The 24,761-nt window shown below is 41.9% G+C and overlaps 1 protein-coding gene across 1 annotated transcript in view; it reads right to left on the bottom strand.

Moving 5' to 3' along the window:
* Cdc16 (cell division cycle 16) overlaps positions 1-22,827 on the bottom strand; it is a 29,934-nt gene extending 7,107 nt beyond the window's left edge. The window contains exons 1-15 of the mRNA XM_042697181.1: positions 22,683-22,827; positions 20,723-20,777; positions 20,535-20,632; positions 19,058-19,096; positions 18,216-18,356; positions 15,448-15,607; positions 14,233-14,324; positions 13,124-13,257; positions 11,858-11,937; positions 9,778-9,827; positions 8,654-8,727; positions 7,688-7,813; positions 6,858-7,010; positions 5,356-5,419; positions 869-930 (exon numbers count right to left, since the gene is read on the bottom strand). Of these exons, the coding sequence (XP_042553115.1) occupies positions 869-930; positions 5,356-5,419; positions 6,858-7,010; positions 7,688-7,813; positions 8,654-8,727; positions 9,778-9,827; positions 11,858-11,937; positions 13,124-13,257; positions 14,233-14,324; positions 15,448-15,607; positions 18,216-18,356; positions 19,058-19,096; positions 20,535-20,632; positions 20,723-20,777; positions 22,683-22,730 (1,376 nt within the window). The 5' untranslated portion in view covers positions 22,731-22,827. The remainder of the gene's footprint in view (positions 1-868; positions 931-5,355; positions 5,420-6,857; positions 7,011-7,687; positions 7,814-8,653; positions 8,728-9,777; positions 9,828-11,857; positions 11,938-13,123; positions 13,258-14,232; positions 14,325-15,447; positions 15,608-18,215; positions 18,357-19,057; positions 19,097-20,534; positions 20,633-20,722; positions 20,778-22,682) is intronic.
* Between the last annotated feature and the right edge of the window lie 1,934 nt (positions 22,828-24,761).

The raw sequence follows: 24,761 nt of genomic DNA, 5'->3' as shown, positions 1-24,761 counted from the left end.
TCTCACTCAGATCTGCTATATTCTTTTTTTTGAGAAGACCCAACCAGAAGCTTGTTCCCAGCTCCCTGCCTGAGCTTCATCACTTGCCACCTTCTCCTATGACATAATTCTCCTACATCAGGACAGGTGAAAGCAGCCAAGAAGTTTTGTTTTAAGATCCCAAAATAACTTAGACCAGCATTCCCCAAAGTTCTGTAGAGTACTTGTTCTGTGAAATCTTCTATGGGGGAAAAAAATTATATTCAAAGTCTAGCAATTACTATAGTTCATAACACATAGTAAAGATCAAAGAAATCCTACAACAAAAATTGTTTTCCTTTTGAAAATACAATTCAATGATTTTAAAACTATTCCCTTCTTGTACTATATACAAAGGCTTTCTCTGCCCCTAAACATGTTAAATCTTGATTAACCTAGTTTCCAAGACACACAGGACGATCTTCAGATGTTATCTGCTTACCGTACAATGGAATCTCTGGGGGGAAAATAGCTAAATAGGAACATAGCTTTAATTAGATCCTATTATCCAAGATTTTCTAAATCACCTTTCAACACTGAATTTTTTAACTTAAAAAGGGAGCCACTGTTACAATTCTCAAAGTTTCTAAAAGTACCCAGAGATAAACAATAAAACAATGAATTTGATGCTGCTTCTCTCTAAGCAATCAAGTACAAGAAGGCTGAAGAATGTGATGAAATAAAAATACAAAAAGACCACTCATGTAAACTATGTTGGAGACATGCTCAAGTGGTTAAGAATACTTGCTTAACAAGTACAAAGCCCTGAGTTCAAACCCTGGTATTTTTTTTTTCAGTTCAAGTTAACTTTTAGTCAAAGTTATTTCTGAAAATGCTCCATTGCACTTACTTAAGTTTTCTGCAGACATGTCCCAAATTGTTCAACAAAGGTTCCCATTTGTCAACTGTTACCTAAAACATAGCAACATCAAACCCATGAGTTACACACATAATTGTTCACTTTGTTTGCCTGAGTCTTTTCATGTCCTGAAAACAGCAAGCTGGGCTCTCTGCTGGTAATGTGCTTCTGCACAGCAGAAGCAGGGAATCTGCTGGCTTACCCTCATTTCCTCCCCACTAGATGACACCTGCTAAATATTCTATGTACTTATTTAGCACAATGTGTCAAGAGTCCATGCAATGCTAAAGGAGTAATTGTGTGCCTGCAGCCCAGAACCCTTTCTGAAACAGCGCATCTTCCTTATCAGCCAGCCTACTAAAAATATTTCTACTTGGAAATGTTATAGCACTTTAATTCAATATAGCTCTTTTTAGTCATTCCAACTCCCTAAACTCATCATCTGAGTGCCCTACCAGCCAGTCAACAGGAACAAGTCATCCTAACCCCACTAAAACTCTAGGGTTTGCTCATTCTACCTCTTAGACATAAGTCTAACAGTGTAACCCTCCACTTCCAATTAACAGAAGTATGTTCTGGACCTCCACCTTAGAAGCCATATGACTACATACAATCCCTCTCTTCCCTCTCCAGGATAAGTTCAAATTCCCTAATATGGTTTTCAGAGTCCTTAATGACCCACACTTAACTTTCCCTCCTCATTTTTTGCCATTTTTTCATGAAGTTAAAACCGAAAGCATATCAAATCAGTTTCCACCTTTGCACAAGTGATTTTCTACATCTTAAATATTTAGTTCTTCCTTGCTTTTGCCTTGGTGATACGTAATCACTCAGGAATGAAGTGTTCAGTGTACCCCAAGCCCTTCTTGATGACCCTCATGTCTGAGTAAACTAACCTAAATGGTACCTGCATTTTCTTAATAATATAACATCACTGTAGCCAACATTAACTTGTATTCCCCAATAGAGCTGAGAGCAGAAAATATCAAACTAGTTCCTGCTATATCCAATGCCTAGCTTAGACCCTAGAATGGCTGGCACTCAGTAAGCATGTGTCACCTAAAAAAAGGGTTTCTATTGCTGTGAACAAATGTCTTACATGAGCACTTCTTAACCCACTTAACATTTGGTATGGTTTATAACTAAAGGCAAACAGTATTTTCTCACTCCCCCCCCCCTTTTTTTTTTTTTTTGCCAGTCCTGGGGCTTAAATTCTGGGCCTCAGTGCTGTCCCAAGCTTCTTTTGCTCAAGGCTAGTGCTCTACAACTTGAGCCACAGCACCACTTCTGGCTTTTTCTGAGTAATTTATTAGAGGTAAGAGTCTCATAGACTTTCCTGTTTGGACTGGCTTCAGTCCATAATCCTCAGACTTAGCCTGAGTAGCTAGGAGTACAGGTGTGAGCCACCAGCACCTGGTGGTCCTTTATGTAACTTTTTTTTTTTGTCAGTCCTGGGGCTTGAACTCAGGGCCTGGGCAGTCTCTAAGCTTCTTTTGCTCAAGGCTAGCACACTACCAAGTGAGCCACAGCACCATTTCTGGCTTTTTCTGTGTATATAGTACTGAGGAATTGAACCCAGGGCTTCATGCATGCTAGACAATCACTCTACCAGTAAGTCACATTACCAGTCCTCCTTTATGTAACTTTTTTTGTTTTTGTTTTGCCAGTCTTGGGTCTTGTGAACTCAGGGCCTGGGTGTTGTCCCTGAGTTGCTTTTGCTCAAGGCTAGCATGGTACCATTTGAGCCACAGCACCACTTCCAGCTTTTTCTATGTATGTGGTATTGAGGAATCGGACCCAGGGCTTCATTCATGCTAGGCAAGCACTCTACCACTGAGCCATATTCCCAGCCCTCCTTTATATAACTTTTAATGGGCACTCTGATACGTTAATTGTGCTTTTACACAGAAAGCATGATGTTTAAGACTGTGAAGTATCTCTGAAATAAAAATAGTTGCAACTTTATGTGTTGCTCTGGAACACACTTTTCAAACCTTTTTGTGAATGAAAATCATATGGGGATATTGCTAAATTGCAATTTTGAGTCAGTAAACATGAAATTCTGTACTTGTGGCTGCCGGCTTCCAGGCAGGCCAGTCTGAATAGCAAGATGTTCAATTCTTTGAAAATTTCACTGTGTTGAATGACAACCCTATTTAAACACAGTAGGATTTCCAGAACCACCCAAAACTCAGCTGAAGAAAAGCCTGCTTATATGTAGACATAAATATACATACATGCTATACACAGATAACAAACAGAAATACAATATAAATTTGTAAATTCAGATGGCAATATAAGACCAAAATAAGTAAAACTGAGTCTATGGGGATAGGCAGACTGCTACTGTAGTCCTGTGGGCTGTGTATGTCACAGGAGACAGGAGCAAATATAAGGGAGAGAGGACCCTTGATACATACATATAAGCACAAACAGAATAAAACTGAGATGGAAGACTCAGAACAAAGTAAGATAGGTATGATTAAAACAACTAGAAATCAGTAGGTGTCTTAACATCTAGAACTGTTACTACTTTTATTTATTTTTGTTGGTTCAATTCAGAGTCTAGGTGCTGTCCCTGATTTCCTTTTCCTCAAGACTAGCACTTTAACACTTGATCCAAAGCACCATTTCTAGCTTTTTCTGTGTCTAATTGGAGAGAAGAGTCTCATGGACTTTCCTGCCTGGGCTGGCTTTGAACCACAATCCTCAGATCTCAGCCTCCCGAGTAGCTAGGATTACAGGTGGGAGCCACCAGCACCTGGCTATTGTTACTACTTTTAATTATCACAGTATCCTTGCTAGTTGGGAGCATTCGTTGACTAATACCAATTCATGATATATATCTTTCACACACTAGAACTTAGTCAAATATTTCAAATATTCAAAGGTCTAAATAAAAAGAAACATTACAAAGATCTGAATTTCAATGGTACCTAATCCTATAGAAATGGATCTGCTGCTAACCTATGTTCCTACAGTTAAAGGCCAGCCTCTCTCACACTCTAGAGGAGCACTGTCTGCTAGATGTTACAATGCTTCACAGTTGTTCTTTTTTCTTTTTTGGCCAGTCTTGGGGCTTGAACTCAGGGCCTGGGCAATGTTCCTGAGCTTCTTTTGCTCAAGCCTAGGACTCTACCACTTGAGCCACAGCACCACTTCTGGCCTTTTCTGTTTATGTGGCACTGAGGAATCGAACCCAGGGCTTCATGCATGCTAGGCAAGCACTCTACCACTATGCCACATTCCCAGCCCTCACAGTGTCTTTAATCATCAAAAATCCCATTTCAGCCAGTGCCAGTGGCTTACACTTGTAATCCTAGCTACTCAGAAGGCTAAGATCTGAGGACCACAGTTGAAAGCCAGCCTGGACAGGAAAGTCCATGAGACTCTTATCTCCAATAAGCCACCAGAAAACTGGAAGTGGCACTGTGGCTCAAGTGGTTGAATGCTACCCTCAAGCTGAAGAGCTAAGGGACAGAGCCCAGGCCCAGAGTTCAAGCTCCACAACCGAAAAAGAAAAAACCCTGTTTCAGAACTAGGTGCTGGTGGCTCATACCTGTAATCCCAGCTATTCAGGAAGCTGAGATCTGAGGACTGCAGGCACTCCAAGCCAGCACAGAGCAGGGAATTAACTCCAAAAAGCCTAAAGTGAAGTTGTGCCTCAAGTGTTAGGTAGACTGCTAGCCTTGAGCATTAAAAAACAAACAAACAAAACAAAAAGAAGCAGCAGCTCAGTGGCTGGGAATTTGGCTTAGTGGTAAAGTGCTTGCCTAGCATATATGAAGTCCTGGGTTCAATTTCTCAGAACCACATAAGTAGAAAAAGTCAGAAGTGCGCTGTAGCTCAAGTGGTAGAATGCTAGCCTTGAACAAAGCAGCTCAGGGATAGTGTACAGGCTCTCAATTCAAGCCCCAGCACTGGCAAAAAAAAAAAGCTCAAAGAGGTGCTGGGAAGGTGGCTCAGTGGTAGAGTGCTTGCCTTGCATGCCTGAGGCCATGGGTTCGATTCCTCAGCACCACATAAGCAAAAAGAAAAAAGCCGGAAGTGGCACTGTGGCTCAAGTGGTAGAGCGCTAGCTTTGAGCTGAAGAGCTGAGGGACAGCGCCCAGGCCTAGAGTTCAGGCCCCACGACCGGACCCAAAAAAAAAAAAAAAAAAGCTCAAAGAGAGAGAGAGTGCGCAAGGTCTTAAATTCAAGCCCCCAAACCAGCACACATACACACAATCCTGTTCCAAACAGTCATCTCATATATTCTGGTTGCTATCTCCTGTCACAGATAGGAGGCAAATATTCAACTTCTTCCCTTGAAACACTCAACTGACAACCCTAACATTACCAAATTATTTGTTATAACATGTTGGGCTACTTTCTCTTCTAGGAAGAGGACTGGTGTCTGTATTTTCTTCATTCCATAGTAAATTGTGCTCAGGACTGTGTATGTTTGTGTGTGCATGGGCAGATGTTAAAAAGAATACCTCATTCCCAATTGCTTTTATTTTTTCCAAGGCATCAAGAAACCATTTTTCTGCAGTTTTCCATCTAAAATAGAGAGGAAAAAGTTGGAGGTTAAAATTAGAAAGTATAAAATAAGTATATTTGAGTACCCCTAAAATGAAATGGGGTAAACTGCTGGAAATAAACATTTCAAATTAAAATTTAAGTCAACGGTTAATCTTTCAGCATTATTATCATAAACTCAAGTTTGGGAGACACATTCAATTCTCATGATTTGTCATCTTTAGGCTCCTGAAAACCACTGGTAACAACATTTTATCAACAGATCAAAATGGCTAACCTTGCCCAACTCACACTGGCCTACAACCCAGAATTCATGGCTAATAGTACTATCATTCAGGCATGAATTCTCCTGTGAGGCACACCATGGCTTCTTTTGCTTCAACCACAGGCAGCACCAAGTTTGGGGATTATTTTAAACAGAAAATCACAAAAAAAGGCAAAAAAATGTGAAAACCCTGGCATTAAACAGACCACAGAAGAGGATCACTTTTTTAGAGTATGAACTCAACATGGTCTTTCGCAAGACCAGCTGAGTACTGAGTTTTAGCATGTCAGTCTTTCCCCACATTGTGTGTTTCAGAAGACTGAAAGTAGTTCACTTACTAGTTTGGGGTTATATGTAAATTTTCATAAATTCTGGGAATGGATTGTACTAAATTAAAATGTGTATGCATTTTAAAAGCTTCAAATATTCTTTTAAATATATAGGTAATTCAACTTTTTTTTTTTTTTGTTGGGGGGGGGGGGGTCCGGTCATGGGGCCTGAACTCTGGGCTTGGGCACTGTCCTTCAGCTCTTCAGCTCAAGACTAGCGCTCTACCACTTGAGCCACAGAGCCACTTCCGGCTTTTTTCTTTTTGCTTATGTGTTGCTGAGGAATCGAACCCAGGGCCTCGAGCATGCAAGTCAAGCTCTCTACCACTGAGCCACCTTCCCAGCCCGGTAATTCAACTTTTAAAAGAGAAACATCACCAACAACTCTGAAGCTCTACTGCTTTAAAATTTATATATAATCTTATGCAGATTATGACATAAATTCATTTATTCTACAAATAGCCAACGCTACAGAAAAGCCTCAATTAACCAGGAAACTAGAGATTGAGCCGTTCTAAACATTTTAAATTTGTTAGTAACAACAGAAAACATTTGTGTTTCAAACATTATGGAAAGACTGTCTCAAATGTGTGAAACCAAACTCTGACACAGATGACTAAGAATCCTGTAGAGATCCTTCAGAATATACTGTGGACACCAGAATTTATGGCAGTTCAGATCAAAGGAGAATCAAAATATGGATGTGGTATTACACAGAAACCCAAGCTTTTCCATAGAAAGTTTCTACTTTCTTTCCTTAACTGTCAACCACTGTCTCCTAAGAAAGTACATCTAGAAGCAAAAATACATTGATCACTTAGTCCGGCCAGTTGAACTCCCAAGACTAAGGCCTTCCAATACTTACTCGCCGTTCTGAAATGCAACTACCCCAACCTCATGTATGACAAAGGGGTCTTCTGGTGCGATGCTCAGAGCTTGGCCAAAGAATCTTTCAGCAAGTTTGGAGTTATTGGTCAAACCATATTCTAATCCAATATACAGCATTGGCAAATGACACCTAAAAACATTGGAAATTTTTATGTATTAGACACCAAAACCCTTTTTTATGGGTCACGGGCTTGAACTCACGGACTAGGTGCTGTCCCTGAGCTCTTTTGCTCAAGGCTAGCACTCTACCACTTTGAGCCACAGCTCTACTTCTGGTTTTCTGGTGGTTGATTGGAGACAAAAGTCAGACATTGCTATCCAGGCTGGCTTCGAACCATGATCTTCAGATCTCAGCCTCCTAAGTAGCTAGGATTACAAGCATGAGCCATAAGCATCTAAGTCTTTTTTTGCTGGTTCTGGGGCTTGAATTTAGGGCCTGGGCACTGTTCCTGAGCTTCTTTGTACTCAAGGACAGTGCTCTACCACTTGAGCCACAGTGCCACTTACAGCATTTTCTTGAGTACTTTATTGGAGATAAAAGTCTCAGGGACTTTCCTGCCCAGGCTGGCTTCAAATAATGATCCTCAGGGGGTTGAGATCTGAGCCCCCTGAGTAGTTAGGATTATAGGCATGACCATTAGCACCTTGCCATTTCAATACTTATTTTACAATCACATGCTAGTAGCTAAGAAAACATGTTTCTGTTTAGTGGCAAAATGGTATCAATCGCTATAACAGAAGTTTCATCTCATTCTGTTTGCAAAAGTCTCCATTCCAGAGTTTTACCGGTTTGTTCTGCTATCGTACCCTTTCATCAGCTGTGCTGCTGTGAAGTAAGCAGCCATTGCTTGGTCATGCTCGCTCTCAACAGCAAATGAATGTCCATAGGCTATCCAGGCAGGCCCATAGGTCTTCTCAAGTGTAGTAGCTTTGCTGAAATAAAACATTCATTCAAGTGATATATTTAAACTATTCATTTTAAATTAGTAGATGACCTCAAAGACATTAATAGATAAATGAATTACCAATATTGAACACTAATGTGACATTTACATTTATGCATCTGAATTAAAACAGTAACTAATTTTAACAAATTTTACTGGTAAAGCTCAGTGGTATCACACCAGCCTACTAAGCATGAGAAGGCCCTGAATTTAAACCCTCAAATGCTGAAAAATAATCAATGAGTAAATTTTAAGAAAAAGGATTGTAATTCCTAGGTAAAAACAGGTCTTAACTCTTAGGCCAAACCCATCAGCATTTTACATAAAACTTACAAATACTATTAGCCCAGGAATCCACAGAGTGACCCCAGAAGTAACAGTAGTACCAGCAGTGGCCATCTGATGAAAGCTTATTCTATGCTAGGAACCATGCTGGACAATTTAGGTTTATTATCTCATCCTAACTTGCAAGACAACCTAAAAATCAACATCTCTGTACAGAAAATGAATCGGTCTGTCACAAACTCTGTTTAACAGACATACCAAGTGACTTAAGTCTGGTGTAACTTAATAGCTATTAGTAAAAGTCCTCAAGGTAAAGGTTAATAATAATAGCTCTGTAAATGGACCTTTCAAAAACAATATTCTACTTACTACTTGTTTTCATTTATAGTCAGGTACATAGATAATGCACCTTTAACTGAATCTGTTAAAAGTATTTATTCTTTCACACTTTCAAACTATTTACTACTTACTGCATTTACTACTTACAAGCAACAAATCTCTTTCCATAGAGTTTCACCACAGAAGCAGAAAAGTAAATTCATACCTGAGATATCTTCTGGCATGTTCATTTTTATGACCAACCATGAGATAGTAACATCCCACTGCAAACCAAGACACCTAAAAAATTGAGTATTTTATCAGCACTAGAGATATTTAACCTTGAATGGAATCTCTAACAATCTAGGCTTAGACTACGTGGACCAGGTGTTCCCAGGTATAGATTTTAGTTCAGATTAGAGAATTTTCTCTGAGAAAGTCTACCTAGTAAGGTCCAAAATAAAAATAAATCTTTCTTGGCTCTTTCTCAAGGTGGTTTCCACAGAAGGTAAGATTCCTAAGTATACCTTGCCTGTGATCTCAGCTTGACCCTCTCTGTACCCAGTTTCTGATTCTCAGCTAGCTCTCTTAAACTAGTTTCTAGTTGAGATAGGGTCAGACTTTTGTCTTGTCTGCGATGTAGATCCCATTTCATAGCTTCTGTCTTTGAAAACATAGTCCTCAATCTTCCTGTCCATTCTGAGTTGTCCATTCTTATCTAGCAGTTTGGAAAATCCATTGGTCCAGTCAATGTACAATTTCATAGGGTCTTACACAGGCCACCCAAGAGCCTACTCAATAATTACATTCTTTAGGAGAGATTGGCATGTGACTGTCATAGTGAGAATTTTATTCAGAATTTTGTATTTCTATACATTAAGTATTTTAAAATAAAAAGCATGAATAATATCTGTAATCATAAAAAGATTTTGTCTGTGTTATTACTTTGGCACAATAAAAAACTATCATAATGTAATGAAAAAAAAATGCTGTTTTCTATAATCTTAAGCACTAGGAAATTTTTGCCCCAATACTTTCAAATAAAATCTTCTTTTTTTTTTTTGCCAGTTGTGGGGGCTGAACTCTGGGCCTGGGCGCTGTCCCTCAGCTCTTCGGCTCAAGGCTAGTGCTCTACCACTTGAGCCACAGCACCACTTCTGGCTTTTTTCTGCTTATGTGGTGCTGAGGAATCGAACCCAGGGCCTCATGCATACAAGGCAAGCACTCTACCACTGAGCCACCTTCCCAGCCCCTCAAATAAAATCTTATTTGCTTGAACTTAAACATAAACTGTCTAAACACTAAGGCTTTTCTTAAAGTTTACCTAAGAAAAAAGATTTTATTACTTACAGGATTACTAGGATATAAATCCACCAGTTTGTGAGAAAGATAGAAAAGTTCTGTATTAGGGAAAAAAGAAAAAATATTCTTATCAAATGCAATTTAAAGTCTGAGCTAGTTATAACTCTATTCAATCAAGCAAAATTTTTCTCATGGCAATAATCCAATACATTCTTTCCCTTCTAGGTACAAAACTCATTTACTTCATGAAATAAAGAAATCTTACCTGGCAGACACTTCTCCCTAGACTAATAGTGGCTCTAAGCATTTTGTGAGTAACTAGAAAACTGAATGAAGGGCATGTGGTAGGCCACATGGGAAGAAATGACCCCAACGGAGTACTTAAGGTGCAACAAATATTCTCGCTAAGTACCAATCTATAAATTTCATGTCTCTTATGCCACAGGCAAGGACTAAAGCATTTTAGTCACTCACTACCAAACTAGCCAAAGTACTTCCAGTTTATCAAGAAGATTTATTTCTTCTTAAGCAATATGTAAAGGGCTAGGAATGTAGCTTTTTAGTTACTCACTACCAAACTAGCCAAAGTACTTCCAGTTAATCAAGTGAGTGAGATTATTTCTTCTTAAGCAATATGTAAAGGAGGAATGTGGCTTAGTGGTAGAGTGCTTGCCTAGCATGCATGAGGCCTTGGGTTCAATTCCTCAGTACCACATAAAAAATAAAATAAAAAATAAAAAGGAACTATGTAAGCTCTAGCATTTCATGAGCACATGTCCTACATATAGACACTGGATTCAGTGGAGAGTCTACATTTCCACCAATCTTCTAAGAGTCCCAATGCTGATGATTCAGACCAGGGAGAAGCAGGAATCTGGAGTTGGGGTATTTGGATTTTCTCCCCTCCATGACAGAACTTACTGTTCGGGTTTTTAAAGATTGAAGGGTACAACTAAATGTTATGAAATGTTAAGATGTGGAGCAGTAGTTCTTTAAAAAATCTGTTCCTAACTAGGCACCAGTGGCTCATGTATGTAATCCTAGCTTCTCAGAAGGCTAAAATATGAGAATCATGGTTCAAAGCCAATCCAGAAAGCTGACGGTGGCTCAGATCGGTAATCCTACTCAGAAGGCTAATATGTGAGGATCACGGTTCAAAGCCAGCTCAGGCAGGAAAGTCCAAGAGACTCTTATCTCCAATAAACCACTCAGAAAACAGGAAGGGGAACTGTGGCTCAAGTGGTAGAGCACTTGCCTTTAGCTGAAGAGCTGAGGGACAGGGCCCAGCCCCAGAGTTCAAGCCCTACAACTGACCAACAACAACAAAAAGCCAATCCAGGCAGGAAACTCGGTGAGACCCTTACTCCAATTAACTACCAAATAGCTGGAAATGCAATTGTTGTTCCAAGTGGCAGTGTGCTAGCTTTGAACAAAAAAGCTCAGGGACAGTGCCCAGGCCTTGAGTTCAAGCCCGAAAGCTGGCACAAAACAACAAGATCATCAAACTGTTTCCTTAAAAATCTTCAAATAGTGTGACACCTGATATATCCACTTTCCTAAGGGATTTACAAATGGGTAGAGGGATAGGTTAAAAACTGACAGTCACTAAAGTTCACATCCTTTTTCTATTTTCTTTTTTTTTTTTATAGGTCATGGGGCTTGAACTTGGCCTCAGCTCTTCAACTCAAGGCTAGTGCTCTACCACTTGAACCACAGTGCCACTTCCAGTTTTCTGGTGTTTTACTGGAGATAAGAGTCTCATGGACTTCCTTGCCTGGTCTGGTTTTGAACAGTGATCCTCAGATCTCAGCTTCCTGAGTAACTAGGATCATAGGTGTGCGCCACCGGCACCCAGCTAAAGCTCACACATTTGATCTACAAATTACACTTAAGAAAAGGAAACAGGAAGCAGGGCTACAGAAATATGCTATCTGTCGGGATATAGGTTGCTGGTTCTTTGATGAAACTTTCCTTCCCTAGCTGTTACTTGCAATACAGAGCTCTATCATGCTGTTAACTGCAATTTCAAGTCCTATCTAGGACTTAGGGAACAAAGTTTCAGAATTACTATAACAAAGTTATGGAATTTTCTTTTTGTCTTATAAATTGTTTTATAAGAAATTCTTACCATTTGCCTTATTCAATTCCACAAGGGTCCCTATATGTACAGGCAAACAATTTGCATGGAAAGGATCTTTTTCCATTACACTGAAAATGAAAGCAACATATTACCACCTAAAAGCAACAGAAGATAACACACATGACAGCCAGCTATACACACAATATAACTACTTTCAGTTAAAAAGCAACAAAATAAAGGATGAGGAAATTTGCTTATTTGGAAGGAATAAAAAGTAAGCACTAGGTTTTTTTTGTAACTTAACTTTAAATCAAAACAATTTTAATACATAAAATAGCCTATTTAAAAGGATAAAATATTAAATAGGTCATTAAGTACTTGCCTGTTAAATTTTTGTGATTTCAAACATTTTTAATGACCAAGACTCTCTTCCACCCCCTATCCTCCCGACCCCGGCACCATACTTTGATGAAGTATCCAGAAGATACTAATGGGTATGCCAGACCAAGCATCCAGAGTCCCCAGGACTATATTATTTTCCACATTAAAAAATGATAAATTATGGGGCTGGGAAGGTGGCTCAGTGGTAGAGCGCTTGCCTTGCATGCATGAGGCCCTGGGTTCGATTCCTTAGCACCACATACACAAAAAGAAAAAAGCCGGAAGTGGTGCTGTGGCTCAAGTGGTAGAGCGCTAGCCTTGAGCTGAAGAGCTGAGGGACAGTGCCCAGGCCCAGAATTTAGGCCCCACGACCGGACCTCAAAAAAAAAAAAAAGATAAATTTTGGCAGGTGCCAGTGACTTACATCTATAGTCCTGACTACTCGGGAGGCTGAGATCTGAGAAGTGTGGTCTGAAGCCAGGCTAGGTAAACAAATGCAAGATATTTGTAGCTTCAATTGATCAGAAAAAACTGGAAGTGACAGATGTGGTTCAGATGGTAAAGTACCAGCCATAAGCAAAAAAGCTGAACAAGAACATAAGGCCTTGAGTTCAAAGCCCAATATCGACACATACACACAAATGGATCAATCAATAAAATAAATGCTGAATTTTATAAAATAGTGCCAAAACAGTATTTTCAAATTCTCAAAATTATCTCGACTGGGAAGAGGGATATATATCCCTCTCAAATCAGTAACCCTATATATGTGAGTACATGTGCCTGTAAACTGCCTAATATAGCTGACTAGTCTGATGATCTGTCAATGGTAAAAGTAACTTAAACTATCACCAGCTAAAGATTACTCAGAGAATATATCCGTGAATCTCACAGGTTTGACCTGACTACAGAAAAAACAATGATTATACTTACGCAGAAGTAAGTTTGTAGCACATCTTAAAATCACAATTATAATAGTGTCTTTCAGCTAAAGACACTACCATATCCAGATTTTCTTGCAAGCCATTTACAGACTCAGGGATGACAGTTTCACTAGGCTTATTATACTGAAACAGAAAAATTTAAACATAAACTCAATGGGCAAATCAAAAGGTAGACTCAATGTATACCAAGTCTCAGGAGCTCATAGGGCATATGTAAGTCCCTGAAAACTTGCTTTACTTCCAATTCCATCAATACTCTTTTCAAATTTAACTGTCATTTCAATTTCATCACAAAATTCCAAAGCAGGAAGTTCTTTCACAAGAAGGATGTATATAAAAAACAAAGTAAAACCCTCATTTTCATGCAATGTCAACCTGCTTATCTAAGAATAAACTTTTTACCATTAGGAGTTCTTGGGAACCTTTTTAGGAATCTTACCATAAATTTTAAGTAATATATTCTTGCAAACATACTAAATTATTTTGTTTTTAACTTAGTAAGCTGGGCTCAGTGAATCAAACTGTTATCCTAGTTACTCAGGAGGCAGATTGTGTTCAAGGCCAGCCCAACCATAAATGTTTATAAGACCTCATCAATAGCAGGGCCTGCTGGCAAATATCTGGTATTCCAGCTATAGAGGAAGCACAATAACTGGCACATTAGTGTGTACTTGTTATCCTCAGAGCCACAGGAAATACCCTAAGTAGGATTATAGCTCTGACCAAGCCGACATATGGTGAGACTCTACCTTGAAAATAACCAAGGTACCTCTAGGACATAATCTACCAGCCTGGGTAGGTAAATTAAAGATCTACTGTTTCAGAACTATTTGTTGACCCACCTTAGGCCGAAATCCTTAGGTATGTAGAGTAAAAAGTCTAATGTCTAAAACAAAAAACAGAAAATAAGAAAACAAAGGTAAAAGGGGGCTGGAGCCATGGCTCAAGTGGTAGAAAGCCTGTCTAACAAGAAAAAAGCCACTGAGTTCGATCTTCATTAAGTTAAAAAAATAAAAACCCCAAACCCAATCTAATAAACAAATAAGGACCAAATTTAATGGAAGAAATATTTACATAAAGAAAAAAGTTTCTCCTTACCTTTTTAAGCTTGTTCTCAAATAGAAATCGTAGTAATTCCTGTTCTTCAGTACAAAGCTTGCTAAGAGGAAGTGACTCAAGAAGTTCTTTTTCTTAAAAATGGTGAGAAAAGAAAGTCTTATTTATGAGAAAAACCAGCAACTGAAAATACTTCTTTAATAGTTCTTGGTCAAAACAAATCTATTCAAAAGGAAATAAGACATGAAAATGTACTAGGAAAAGCTGATACTGTGGCTACCAGTGGGAGGATTGAGTCAAGAAAAACTTCCAGGTCCCTGTCATCAGCCATACTGAAAACCATGGTCCTCAACACTGATGATGTATGCACCAATGCTGTATAGGCTGGAGTGTCCTGGGCACATAGCAGTATTTAGGAGTACCTTCTACCTCTACCTGCTATATGAAAGCAGCAAATTCCCATCCTTCTTTTCCACCCTAAAGTTACGACAACCAAAGTCTCCAGATACTGACAATAACCACGTGGTCCAGAACTACTACAGGAGGTTAAAATAGTTTTGAGTATCATTCAACAAGCCCAGTTCCTGCTATTCTCTTGATAACTCACTTCACCTTGCTACTACCATACCTAGTAGTCAGTGACACTTAGTTCTTATTGTATATGAGAATCATTTGGGGGCTTTCAATCATTTGTTATTAGAGTCCTGCTTCCTGAGATTCTGACAGAACCAATCTCAAGTTGGGTTCTAGACTTTAAGACCTTGGTGACTTAAAGTATAGTTAGACTGAACCCTAACTCAGATGTTTAAATCATAGCTCAGAGATAATTTCATGAAATCACAAATCCTAAAGATTATGAGAGCAAAAGGCACAACACAATTTGTATTTTGCAACATTGTTTCACATTTGAAAACACTGAGGTTAGTTGTAATCCTAGGTACTCAGGAGACTGAGATCTCAGGACTGCAGTTACAAGACAGCCTGGGCAGGAAAGCCTTATGAGACTCTTTATCTGCAATTAATCACAGAAAAAGCCAGAAGTATCACTGAAGCTCAAGTGATAAAGCACTAGCCTGTGCAAAACAGAACTCAGAGACAGTAAGCTAGGCCCAGCGTTTGAGCCCCAAGACTGGCCAAAAAAAAAAGAAAAGAAATAGAAAGTAAATTCTATTTAAATCTCTAGATAGCCTGCTTTTGATTATACATACATATTCCACAGGAAAACAAATAATATTAATTATGCTAATGTAAAAATACCTTCTTGTGCTGTTAACATGTGGTGTGATGTTAAAAGATCAAATGCTTCAAAACAGTAGACATCAAGCTTCAAAGCTTCTTTATAACTGTAGGTAGCTAGGGTTCGGTTATCTAGAGCATCATATATCTTCCCTCGCAGAAGACAAATGGAACTCTTTATCTGTTGGAAAAATGAGAACCATATATAATGTCAAAACAAATTTTTGATTAAAAGCTATATATTGGGCTGGGAAGGTGGCTCAGTGATAGAGTGCTTGCCTTGCAAGCCTGAGGCCCTGGGTTCAAATCCTCAGCACCACATAAGAAAAAAGCCGGAAGTGGCGCTGTGGCTCAAGTGGTAGAGGGCTAGCCTTGAGCTGAAGAGCTGAGGGACAGCACCCAGGCCCAGAGTTCAGGCCCCACGACCGGACCCCCCCCCCCCCCAAAAAAGCTATATATTATTAAAATGAGTTTTTACTGCTATTAAACTATTTTAGTATACATAAAACTATTATTAAACTAAGCTTAGTATAAATTAGCAGAGACACTAAAGTAAAGCAGAAGTTCCCTTTTTTTTTTTTTGGTCAGTTATGGGGCTTGAACTCTGGGCCTGGGTGCTGTCCCTCAGCTCTTCAAGGCGAGTGCTTTACCACTTGAGCCACAGCGCCATTTCTAGTTTTCTGGTGGTTAATTAGAGATAAGAGTATCAAGGACTTTCCTGCCCAGGGTGGCTTTGAACCTCAACCTCAGATCTCAGCCTCCTGAGTAGCTAGGATTACAGGCATGAGCCACCAGCACCCACTAAGCAGAAGTTTCTTAATGAACTCTGACCACTCTTTTCCAGAAAGTATACAAGTCAATGGCACCTAGGTACACTAATTATTTTGCCCACAATAGGGTAATGCCTTATGAGACAAGAGGCCACGTTATGTAAAATCAAATGTAAGAGAGTGTATAACAGGAAACACAATGACAGAGACTGACAGTGAGTCTGAGTCAGCCTTAAGTCACAGGTCAGGGTCAAGGTCTGCTAGTACTCAACACCCGAAATTTAATTCCAGCCCTGAGGCTTATGTGTGACTCTGGATGATTTAATCTGTTTTAGCTTCAGTCTCCTTTTCTCACTTGGAAAATGGGAATTAAATCTTGCTTATAGGACAGGAACTTGAGTACCTCTTACTGGCCAACTATCACCACTAACAGGACATAGAGTCCAACACACATTCCAGCCCCCAAACCTCAGGAAACCAGAACGAAGTTCAAAGATGATTCAAGAGTGGGCAGCTAAAACTAAGACAGAAACAAGGAAAATTCATAAATTGAAAATTGCAAACTTGGCAAGACTTGGTGGGGCACACCTAAAATCCCAGCTACTAGGAAGCAAAACCAATAAAACAGAGAAAAATTATGTGAGAGCCTATCTCAAAAATGAGCTAAATGTGTGGCAAATGCCTGTAGTCCCATGTATTCAAGACAAAGGAGGAGGATTGCAGTTGGGATGCCAGTCTGGGAAAAAGAAATCTTACCTGAAAATCAGGATGACAGGTGATGGTTCAAGTAATGGAGAATTTATAATAAGTACAAGGCCCTGACTTCAATTCTCCATCTGTCTCTGTCTCTCTCTCCCTCTCTCTCTTACACACACACACAGAATAAAATATATTAATGGACATTATGAGAATCTTAGTAATTTACAAACAAGGCAAAATAAGTAAATTATGTCATTTCATAGCATGGAGTTAATGGATAAAAGGTCCAAAAAAATAATACCAAAACTCCCCACAGATGCATTTTTGTTTTTCTTTTTTGACTAGCACTGGGGTTTAAACTCAGGGCCATGTTTGCTTGCTCAGCTTATACTCTCACTTCAGCCATGTGTCCAGTCCAGGTTTTTCTGATTATTTTGGAAATGGAGTCTCAAGAATTTTCCTGCTATCTTTCCAATCTCAAGTCTCCTGAGTAGCTAGGACTACTGATGTGAACCATCAACTCAATATGCATTTAATAGAAAAATTAATGTGTATCTTAGGTATGTAAGTTAATTGGTAATAAGAAGGAAAAGGAGGAAAGGAACACTTAGAATCCATAAAGTTACATACACATACACACACACACACACACACACACACACACACACACACACACACACACACACACACACAATGCAGCTTCATGGAGATATGAAGTATATTCATTTAAATAACACAACAATGCACTATCTAGTAAACAGTAACACCAGACCATTTCCCAGAAACAATTTAAGCTAACCAAAGTTTCTTTGGGTAGGGCTGAATACTACAGGAACACAGAAAAAAAGAAAGATGGTTCCATCTGTGGGACATGGAACCTGGGAAACAAGGTCATGGATCAGTCTATTGTGATGCAGTTTCAGAGGTTAGCTTTAGAGGTTACAACTTATGCATACTTAGAAATGTCTCAGTTTGGGGGAGGGGGGGGGGAGGGGAGGATTGGGTGGTAGGGGGGAGGTAGGGAAGGGATGTGAAGGGTAAACAAAGGAGGAGGCTGCAATGCTTGATAAGAAATGTACGCATTATCCTGCCCTTGTAATTGTAACCCCTCTGTACAGTATGTTCACAAAAAAAATAATAATAAAATTAAATTAAAAAAAAAAAAAAAGAAATGTCTCAGTTTGGTTCTTGGAGAGAAAGATGAATAAGATGGCAACCATAACTGTTTTAATGAACATACACACAAAAGGTAATTTGTCTTTGCTATGTATTTTGGCATTTCCCACTGCTGAATTACTGAGGCAAACTAACATCACTCACTGAGGATGGTGACATTTCCCAGTCATTGGAGGGGTCTTTCAAGCCACTTTCATCCTTCAAGTATTTCTCAAAAAGTCTTTTGTTAATTGGTTCCTCCATATCAAGAATATCAAGAGCCTGCTGGTGTTCTTTTGCAGCATACTACGTAGAAGAAAATAGAGAAATAGCATCCATTACCTGTGACTTATAGATTTTAAAAAGGTAACAATTAGCCAGGCGTCAGTGGCTCATGCCTATAATCCTAGCTACTTAGGAGGCTGAGAGCTAAAGATCTCAGTTCAAAGCCAGCCCAGGACGGAAAGTCCATGAGACTCTTATCTCCAATAAATCACTCAGATAACCAGAAGTGGTGCTGTGGCTCAAGAGGTAGAGTGCTAGCCTTGAAGAGCTGAGGGACAGCGCCCAGGCCCAGAGTTCAGGCCCCAGGACCTGACCAAAAAATAGAGTGACAATAACAATTACAGCCAATTCTTAAATTTACGTATCTAAGGTACAAATTTCTGCACGTCAGAAGAATTGATTTTTTTTTTGTCGATCCTGTGGCTTAAACTATGGGCCTGTGCGCTGTCCCCTCAGCTCTTCAGCTCAAGGCTGGCACTCTATCACTTGAGCCACAGAGCCACTTCTGGTTTTCAAAGCCCAGGCTGGCTTTGAACTGTGATCCTCAGATCTCAGCCTCCTGAGTAGCTAGGATTACAGTCATGAGCTGCCAGCGCCTGGCAAGAATTGATTTTTTTTAGAGCAAAATGATACTAAAGAACCTGTCATAGACATGAGGGATTCACAAGATTTAGTTAATCTAACATAAGCCAAATAAAAAGAAAAGTGAGTATTATACTTACATGGCATCTAGCTGCAAGGTAACGACAAGCTTCATACAACTAAGAAAGAGGTTATTTAAAAAGTAGTTAGTATAATATGTACTTTTACTTTAAAAGAAAACTATAAAATCCTACTCTTTTTAGTCCATATTCTCATGAACTTACTGTTTACCAAACATCAAGGACTCAAAAAGGAGTAAGAACCTGCCTCAAGTCACAGCAAGGGGAGACACAAACAGCACAACACATCATGAAAGAAGAGCATCAGCAGTAGTATACTAGCCAGCTAAAGGAAGCATCTGCAGATCAGTGCAGAGCTGGACAGACATTGCAGTGAAAATACTTGCTGCATGTCCAGGAATTAGAGTACAACATGACTAGAAACGTGTGCTGTATCTATCAATGGCAGTATGGGTCTCAGGTGTCTATTACCCTGTAGGGAGAATTAAATCACTGAATAATTTTGTAGATATAATCAAAACTCTGTTTTAGGAAACTAGTCCTTTGATAGTTAATAAGATGGAACTGGGTATAAGTTAGTAAGAAAAAATTACTGGAGAAGAGGAAACAAGGAGATAGGCTCTAACAGAAAAGACAGATTGAAGGCCTGGCTTGCATTAGTCGTAAGGAATGTAAAAGAATGCCCAAAATTTTGGAGCTACACAGAATTTTCAAGTCAGGTATGGTTGTGGGCACCTGTAATCCCAGCTATTCAGGAAGCTGAGGCAGACCGGATCTCTTAAGCCCCAGAAGTCATGACTATCCTATGCAAGGTAGTGAGATCTGATCTCGAAACAAGTAAACAAATACTAACAACAGAAAAAAAATTACCACAACTTAGTAACAAGATGGGATGGAGAAAGTGAAGGAAAACAAATGACTAAGATTAGGAATAAGAAAGAAATTTTCCCAGCTGGGCACCAGTGGCTCCTGCCTATAATCCTGATCTAAGGATTGAGGTTTAAAGCCAGCTTAGGTAGGAAAATCTGTGGAACTCTTATCTACAATAAACTACCCAGAAAAAAGCCAGAAGTGGCGCTGTGGATCAAGTGGTAGAATGCTAGCCTTGAGCAAAAAAAAAAGAGCTCAGGGAGAGCGTCCAGGCCCTGAGTTCAACCCCCAGACCCAGCCAAAAAAAAAAAAAAAAGAAATTTCTCTTCACATTCAAGAAAAATTGAATTTTTTTTTGTTGGTTGTGGTACCTGAACTCTTAGCCTAGATATGTCCCTCAGCTCTTCAGCTCAAGGCTAGTCTTCTACCATTTGAGCTCCAGCACCACTTGAGGCTTTTTTCTGTTTATGTGGTACTAAGGACTCAAACCCAGGGCCTCATGCATGGAAGGCAAGCACTCTATCACTGAACCACCTTTCCAGCCCCCCAAAATTGAATTATTTAAAACCTGACATAAATAGGACACACACCTAAAATACCAACCTAATGACTTTTTTTCTTCACACAACATTGAATACCCTTAAGTTTACACAATTACCGTACTTACTTTGTCTAATTTTCGAGACCGAAGTGCATGGGCTGCTCTGTGATATTGCGCTGTTAGGTAGAGACACTGAGCCAACCAATAAACATCCTGGGGCTCCTCTAAAGGATAAAATTATACAAGTGGTCAAAGGTGTAAATTGAAATAAAGATTTTTAAAGATTAGGAAAAAAATTGACATTTATCACTTACCATGAGAGAGCGAAGCTACTTTGTCTGCCCAAAAAAGAGCACTTTGATACTGTTGCTGTATCAAAAAAAAAAAGAAGGGGTAATTGCCTTTGTTTCACATTTCCTTATAAGTCCTCTTTGTGTAATAGGGGGTCTATTAATCATCTCTTATCTTACAGCTCAGCTGGATAAGTTTTAGCACAAGGATAAAAAATTACTAAGATCTTTATATGTACCACTCTTGAAGACAGCTTTTTTAGGGGTTAGTTGTGGGGTTTGAACAATAGATAATTTAAATTATTTTGCAGTATTTTGCAATTCTAATCATTAACACTTCCTGTGCTGGCATTTATATGACACCTTCAATAAGTTGTTAATACATGCCAATGTAGATCTGCTTAATAGGAGAACAAATACCTTCCTTGTAACTTCCATAACACTCAAAAATGTACACAACTATTAACTGTCACTGACCAGGGGAAAGCTACCTACTCTAGCCACTTCAACAAAAAGGCAGAGGACAATGAAAGTCATTCTTAAGTTGGTCTCAGACAGTGTCAGTCTGGGGTTCATACATTGGGTTCTTTCTATGAGTTCTGTCTCGTTTCCCAGAACAGGGCTGACACACAGATGAACCGGAGGAATGCTTATAGGCACATAAATCCGTTCAGAGCAAGTAAGTGCCAGGATGGTGGCAAACAAGCTCATGATGTCTCTCCACAGCTTAGTGTCAAAGAAAGACTCAGAACTAACAGTGAAGCGCCTTCTGGTGAGTACCCTCAAATCAGAGTGCTGCAAACACCTGGTCACGTCACCTGGCATTGATTCCAATATCTGTCATTTTGTTTTGTGTGTTCCCCTCCCTACTCTAACTCTCAATGATTGGAGAAAATGGGATCACACTGGACCGTGGTGACTGTCTGAAGTCCTCCTTGCTGTCCTCCCAGAGTACCGACAAGTTCATTCTCTGCATTTGGCTAATAAAAGCCACAGCCTCATCTCTTGGAAGCGTTCGTCCAGGCAGATTCCAAGGCTGCAGCCAGCGCTGCTCCCCAACGTGGCCTCCGTGGGGCCCACCAGAGGGAGCAGTTCGGGCTCGCCTGTGCGCCTGGACCTGCCACCCCCCCTCCCGCACATCCCTGAGTCCCCAGTGAGGCCCCGGTCCCCCGCCCATCCCCTTCCCGCCTCCCTGTGAGGCCCCAGCCCCCTGTCCATCCCCGGGTCCCCAGTGAGGCCCCGGCCCCCGCGGTCCCCGCCCCCCGCACATCCCCGAGTCCCCCGTGAGGCCCCGCAGTCCCCGGCTTCCCCCCACCCCCCGCAGTCCCAGGTCCCCTGTGAGGCCCCGGCCCCCCTGCACATTCCCGGATCCTCCGCGAGGCCCCAGCCCCCGCGGTCCCCGGCCCCGCCCCCCTCCTCCGCAGTCCCCAGGTCCCCCGTGAGGCCCCGGCCCCCAGCTCTCTCCGGCGTTCCTGAACATGCCACCCCCTCCCGTACACTCCGGGCTGCCCACCCCCCCGTCCCCCCCCCCGTCCTCCCTGACCCGTCCCATAGTCTCCGGGGCCCACACCCGGCCCCGTCCAGCAAATCCCCGGGCCCCCACACTGACCCTCACCCCATGTCCTCGAACCCCACGCTGACCTGCACCCCGCGTCCCAGACCCCCAAGTCCCTGGCCCCCCACACTGACCCGCACCCGACGTCCCAGGACCCCCAAGTCCCTGGCCCCCTTCACTGACCCGCACCCCACATCTCCGGATCCCCAAGCCCCTGGTCCCCCACGCTGACCCGCACCCCACGTCCCCGGAACCCCAAGTCCCTGGCCCCCCACGCTGACTCGCACCCCACGTCCCCGGACCTCCACGTCCCCGGGCCCCCACGCTAACCCGCATCCCACGTCTCCGGATCCCCACCTGGGGGCCTCCCTTCAGGGACTCGCAGCTGCTCGCTGGACGTGACCACCCCGCGCCAGGTCTGCCACGCACCTGATCCAGATACTGCCGGACGCGCTTCCGCAGAGGCTCCAGGTTCATGGCCGCGAGACGAACCGAACGCCCGCGTACGCTAAACTCCACGGCCAGCCCGCGCTCCTCCGGCGGCCGAAGATCCGCGCCCGCCGCGGCCGCCTCCCGCCCCCGCCGCGCCGCCACACGGCACTTCCGCTCCCTAGAGCTCCGCCCCGGAAGTGCCCGAAAACGCGTCGGCGGGGGGGGCGGGGGGGGAGGAGGAGGCGCAGGCCTGTGCGCGCAGGCGCCGCCGCGTGCGAGCCGGGTACCTGGGCCGCGAGCCGGCAGGAGCCCGTGTCAGGCACGCTTCCTTCTGCGCTGTCTTCGTTGCACGCACGTTTTCTCTTTTAAAGTAAATGTGACCGCTGCCAGTATAAAGGCCTGGCCCGCAGGGGCGGCGGCTCCGCGAAGGGCGCCCCTCGCGCTCCGCGGGCCGCGGCCGCCCTGGGCTGCGCGCTCAGGTCTGACTGGGCAAGCCTCTGGGGGCGTGTCTTACACGACCCCCCCCCCCCACTCTTCTTATGGATCAGGTGCAGATCAAAGTGTGCATTTTTCTTGGGACAGACAAAGCATGCTTTAAGCCAAGTTTTCGACTGCTTCTCTTCATTTGATATACCTGTAAAATCATTCACATAGTGTAGATCTAAATCCTGGGCTTCCCCACGAACACCCGCTACTCCAACAACGGAGGAGGCGGGCAAGTTCCCCGCCTCGTCTTCTCAACACGACGTATGTGCAGCGGTGCATCTCGTGCTTCCTCTCTGAACTTCGCATGGGTGCATAATTACAAATACATGTAATTCCAACATAAGGTGCAGGCAGACTGGGAAGGTGGCTCCGCGGTGGAGTGCTTGCCTCGTATGCACAAAGCCCTGGGTTCGATTCCTCAGCACCACATAAACAGAAAAAGCTGGAAGTGGTGCTTGGCTCAAGTGGTAGAGCGCCAGCCTTGAGCTGAAGAGCCGAGGGACAGCGCCCAGGCCCATAATTCAGGCCCCACAACCAACAACAGGTGGCGTGGTATCCCACATAATTATTCTGAGACTTGCTTTGCTCACTGAAGTATCTTAAAAGAATTTTCTCCCTCAGCACTCACTTTGTTCTTTTTAATGAATAACAAAAGTTTCCCCCTACATCCATCAGAGTAGGTTTGGTTCTCAGATACTGCACACCAGTCCTTTGTACTGTGCCTAAAGGGTCTGTAGTCATCAAGGAACCAATCATTGAGTGACCAGATACTTAACCAAGCATCACTTTTTTTGTTTTGTTTTTGGGTCCAGTGGTGGGGCCTGAACTCTGGGCCTGGGTGCTGTCCCTCAGCTCTTCAGCTCAAGGCTAGCACTCTACCACTTGAGCTACAGCGCCACTTCCAGCTTTTTTTCTTTTTGCTTATATGGTGCCGAGGAATCAAACCCAGTGCCTCATGCATGCAAGGCAAGCACTCTACTACTGAGCCACCTTCCCAGCCCCCAAACATCACTTTTGAACCAGTAGATTGGGTAAAACAATAGGACCCTCAAAGTGGTTGGGCCTCATCCAGTCATTCAAGGAAGTCAGAGAAAAGGGAGCTCACTCTGCCTGACTGAGATGGGACATCATTCCTTTTCTGCCTTATATTTAGACTTCAGCAGAAAGTAGAACTTAACACCATCCCATCTCCTGGTTCTCCAGCTGGCTGGCTACAGATCCTGAGAATTCTTAGCCTCCATAAACATGTGAACCAGTTTCTAGCTCCTAATATAACCAGCCTCTTCTCTCCTCGCCTGTTTTCTTCTCTTTATAATCCTTGCGTTTATCTGGAGATTGGTACAGTGAATAAAGTGATACTTATCACAATGAACTCCAAGAAATGGAAACAGGAGGGTTTTTTTTTTTTAAATCATACTATTTGCAGTCCTCCCCCATTTTTTTCTTTTTTTGCCTTCAGTTTATTTCCTTTTGTCACTGGTTTTGATTTCTGTACCCTTTGTCTTGTATTTAAGTTTATCTGATTTGGGGAAGGGAGTACAGAAACAGTAGGGCAAAGGATGAACTAATTCAGCAGTGATACTCACTAGA

This window comes from Dipodomys spectabilis, unplaced genomic scaffold (genome assembly GCF_019054845.1).
Source record: "Dipodomys spectabilis isolate Male_0828 unplaced genomic scaffold, ASM1905484v1 ptg000215l, whole genome shotgun sequence".
NCBI classification, from domain to species: Eukaryota; Metazoa; Chordata; class Mammalia; order Rodentia; family Heteromyidae; genus Dipodomys; species Dipodomys spectabilis.
Note: the sequence above shows the minus strand (reverse complement) of the source record. Positions and strands in the feature narration are given on the sequence as shown.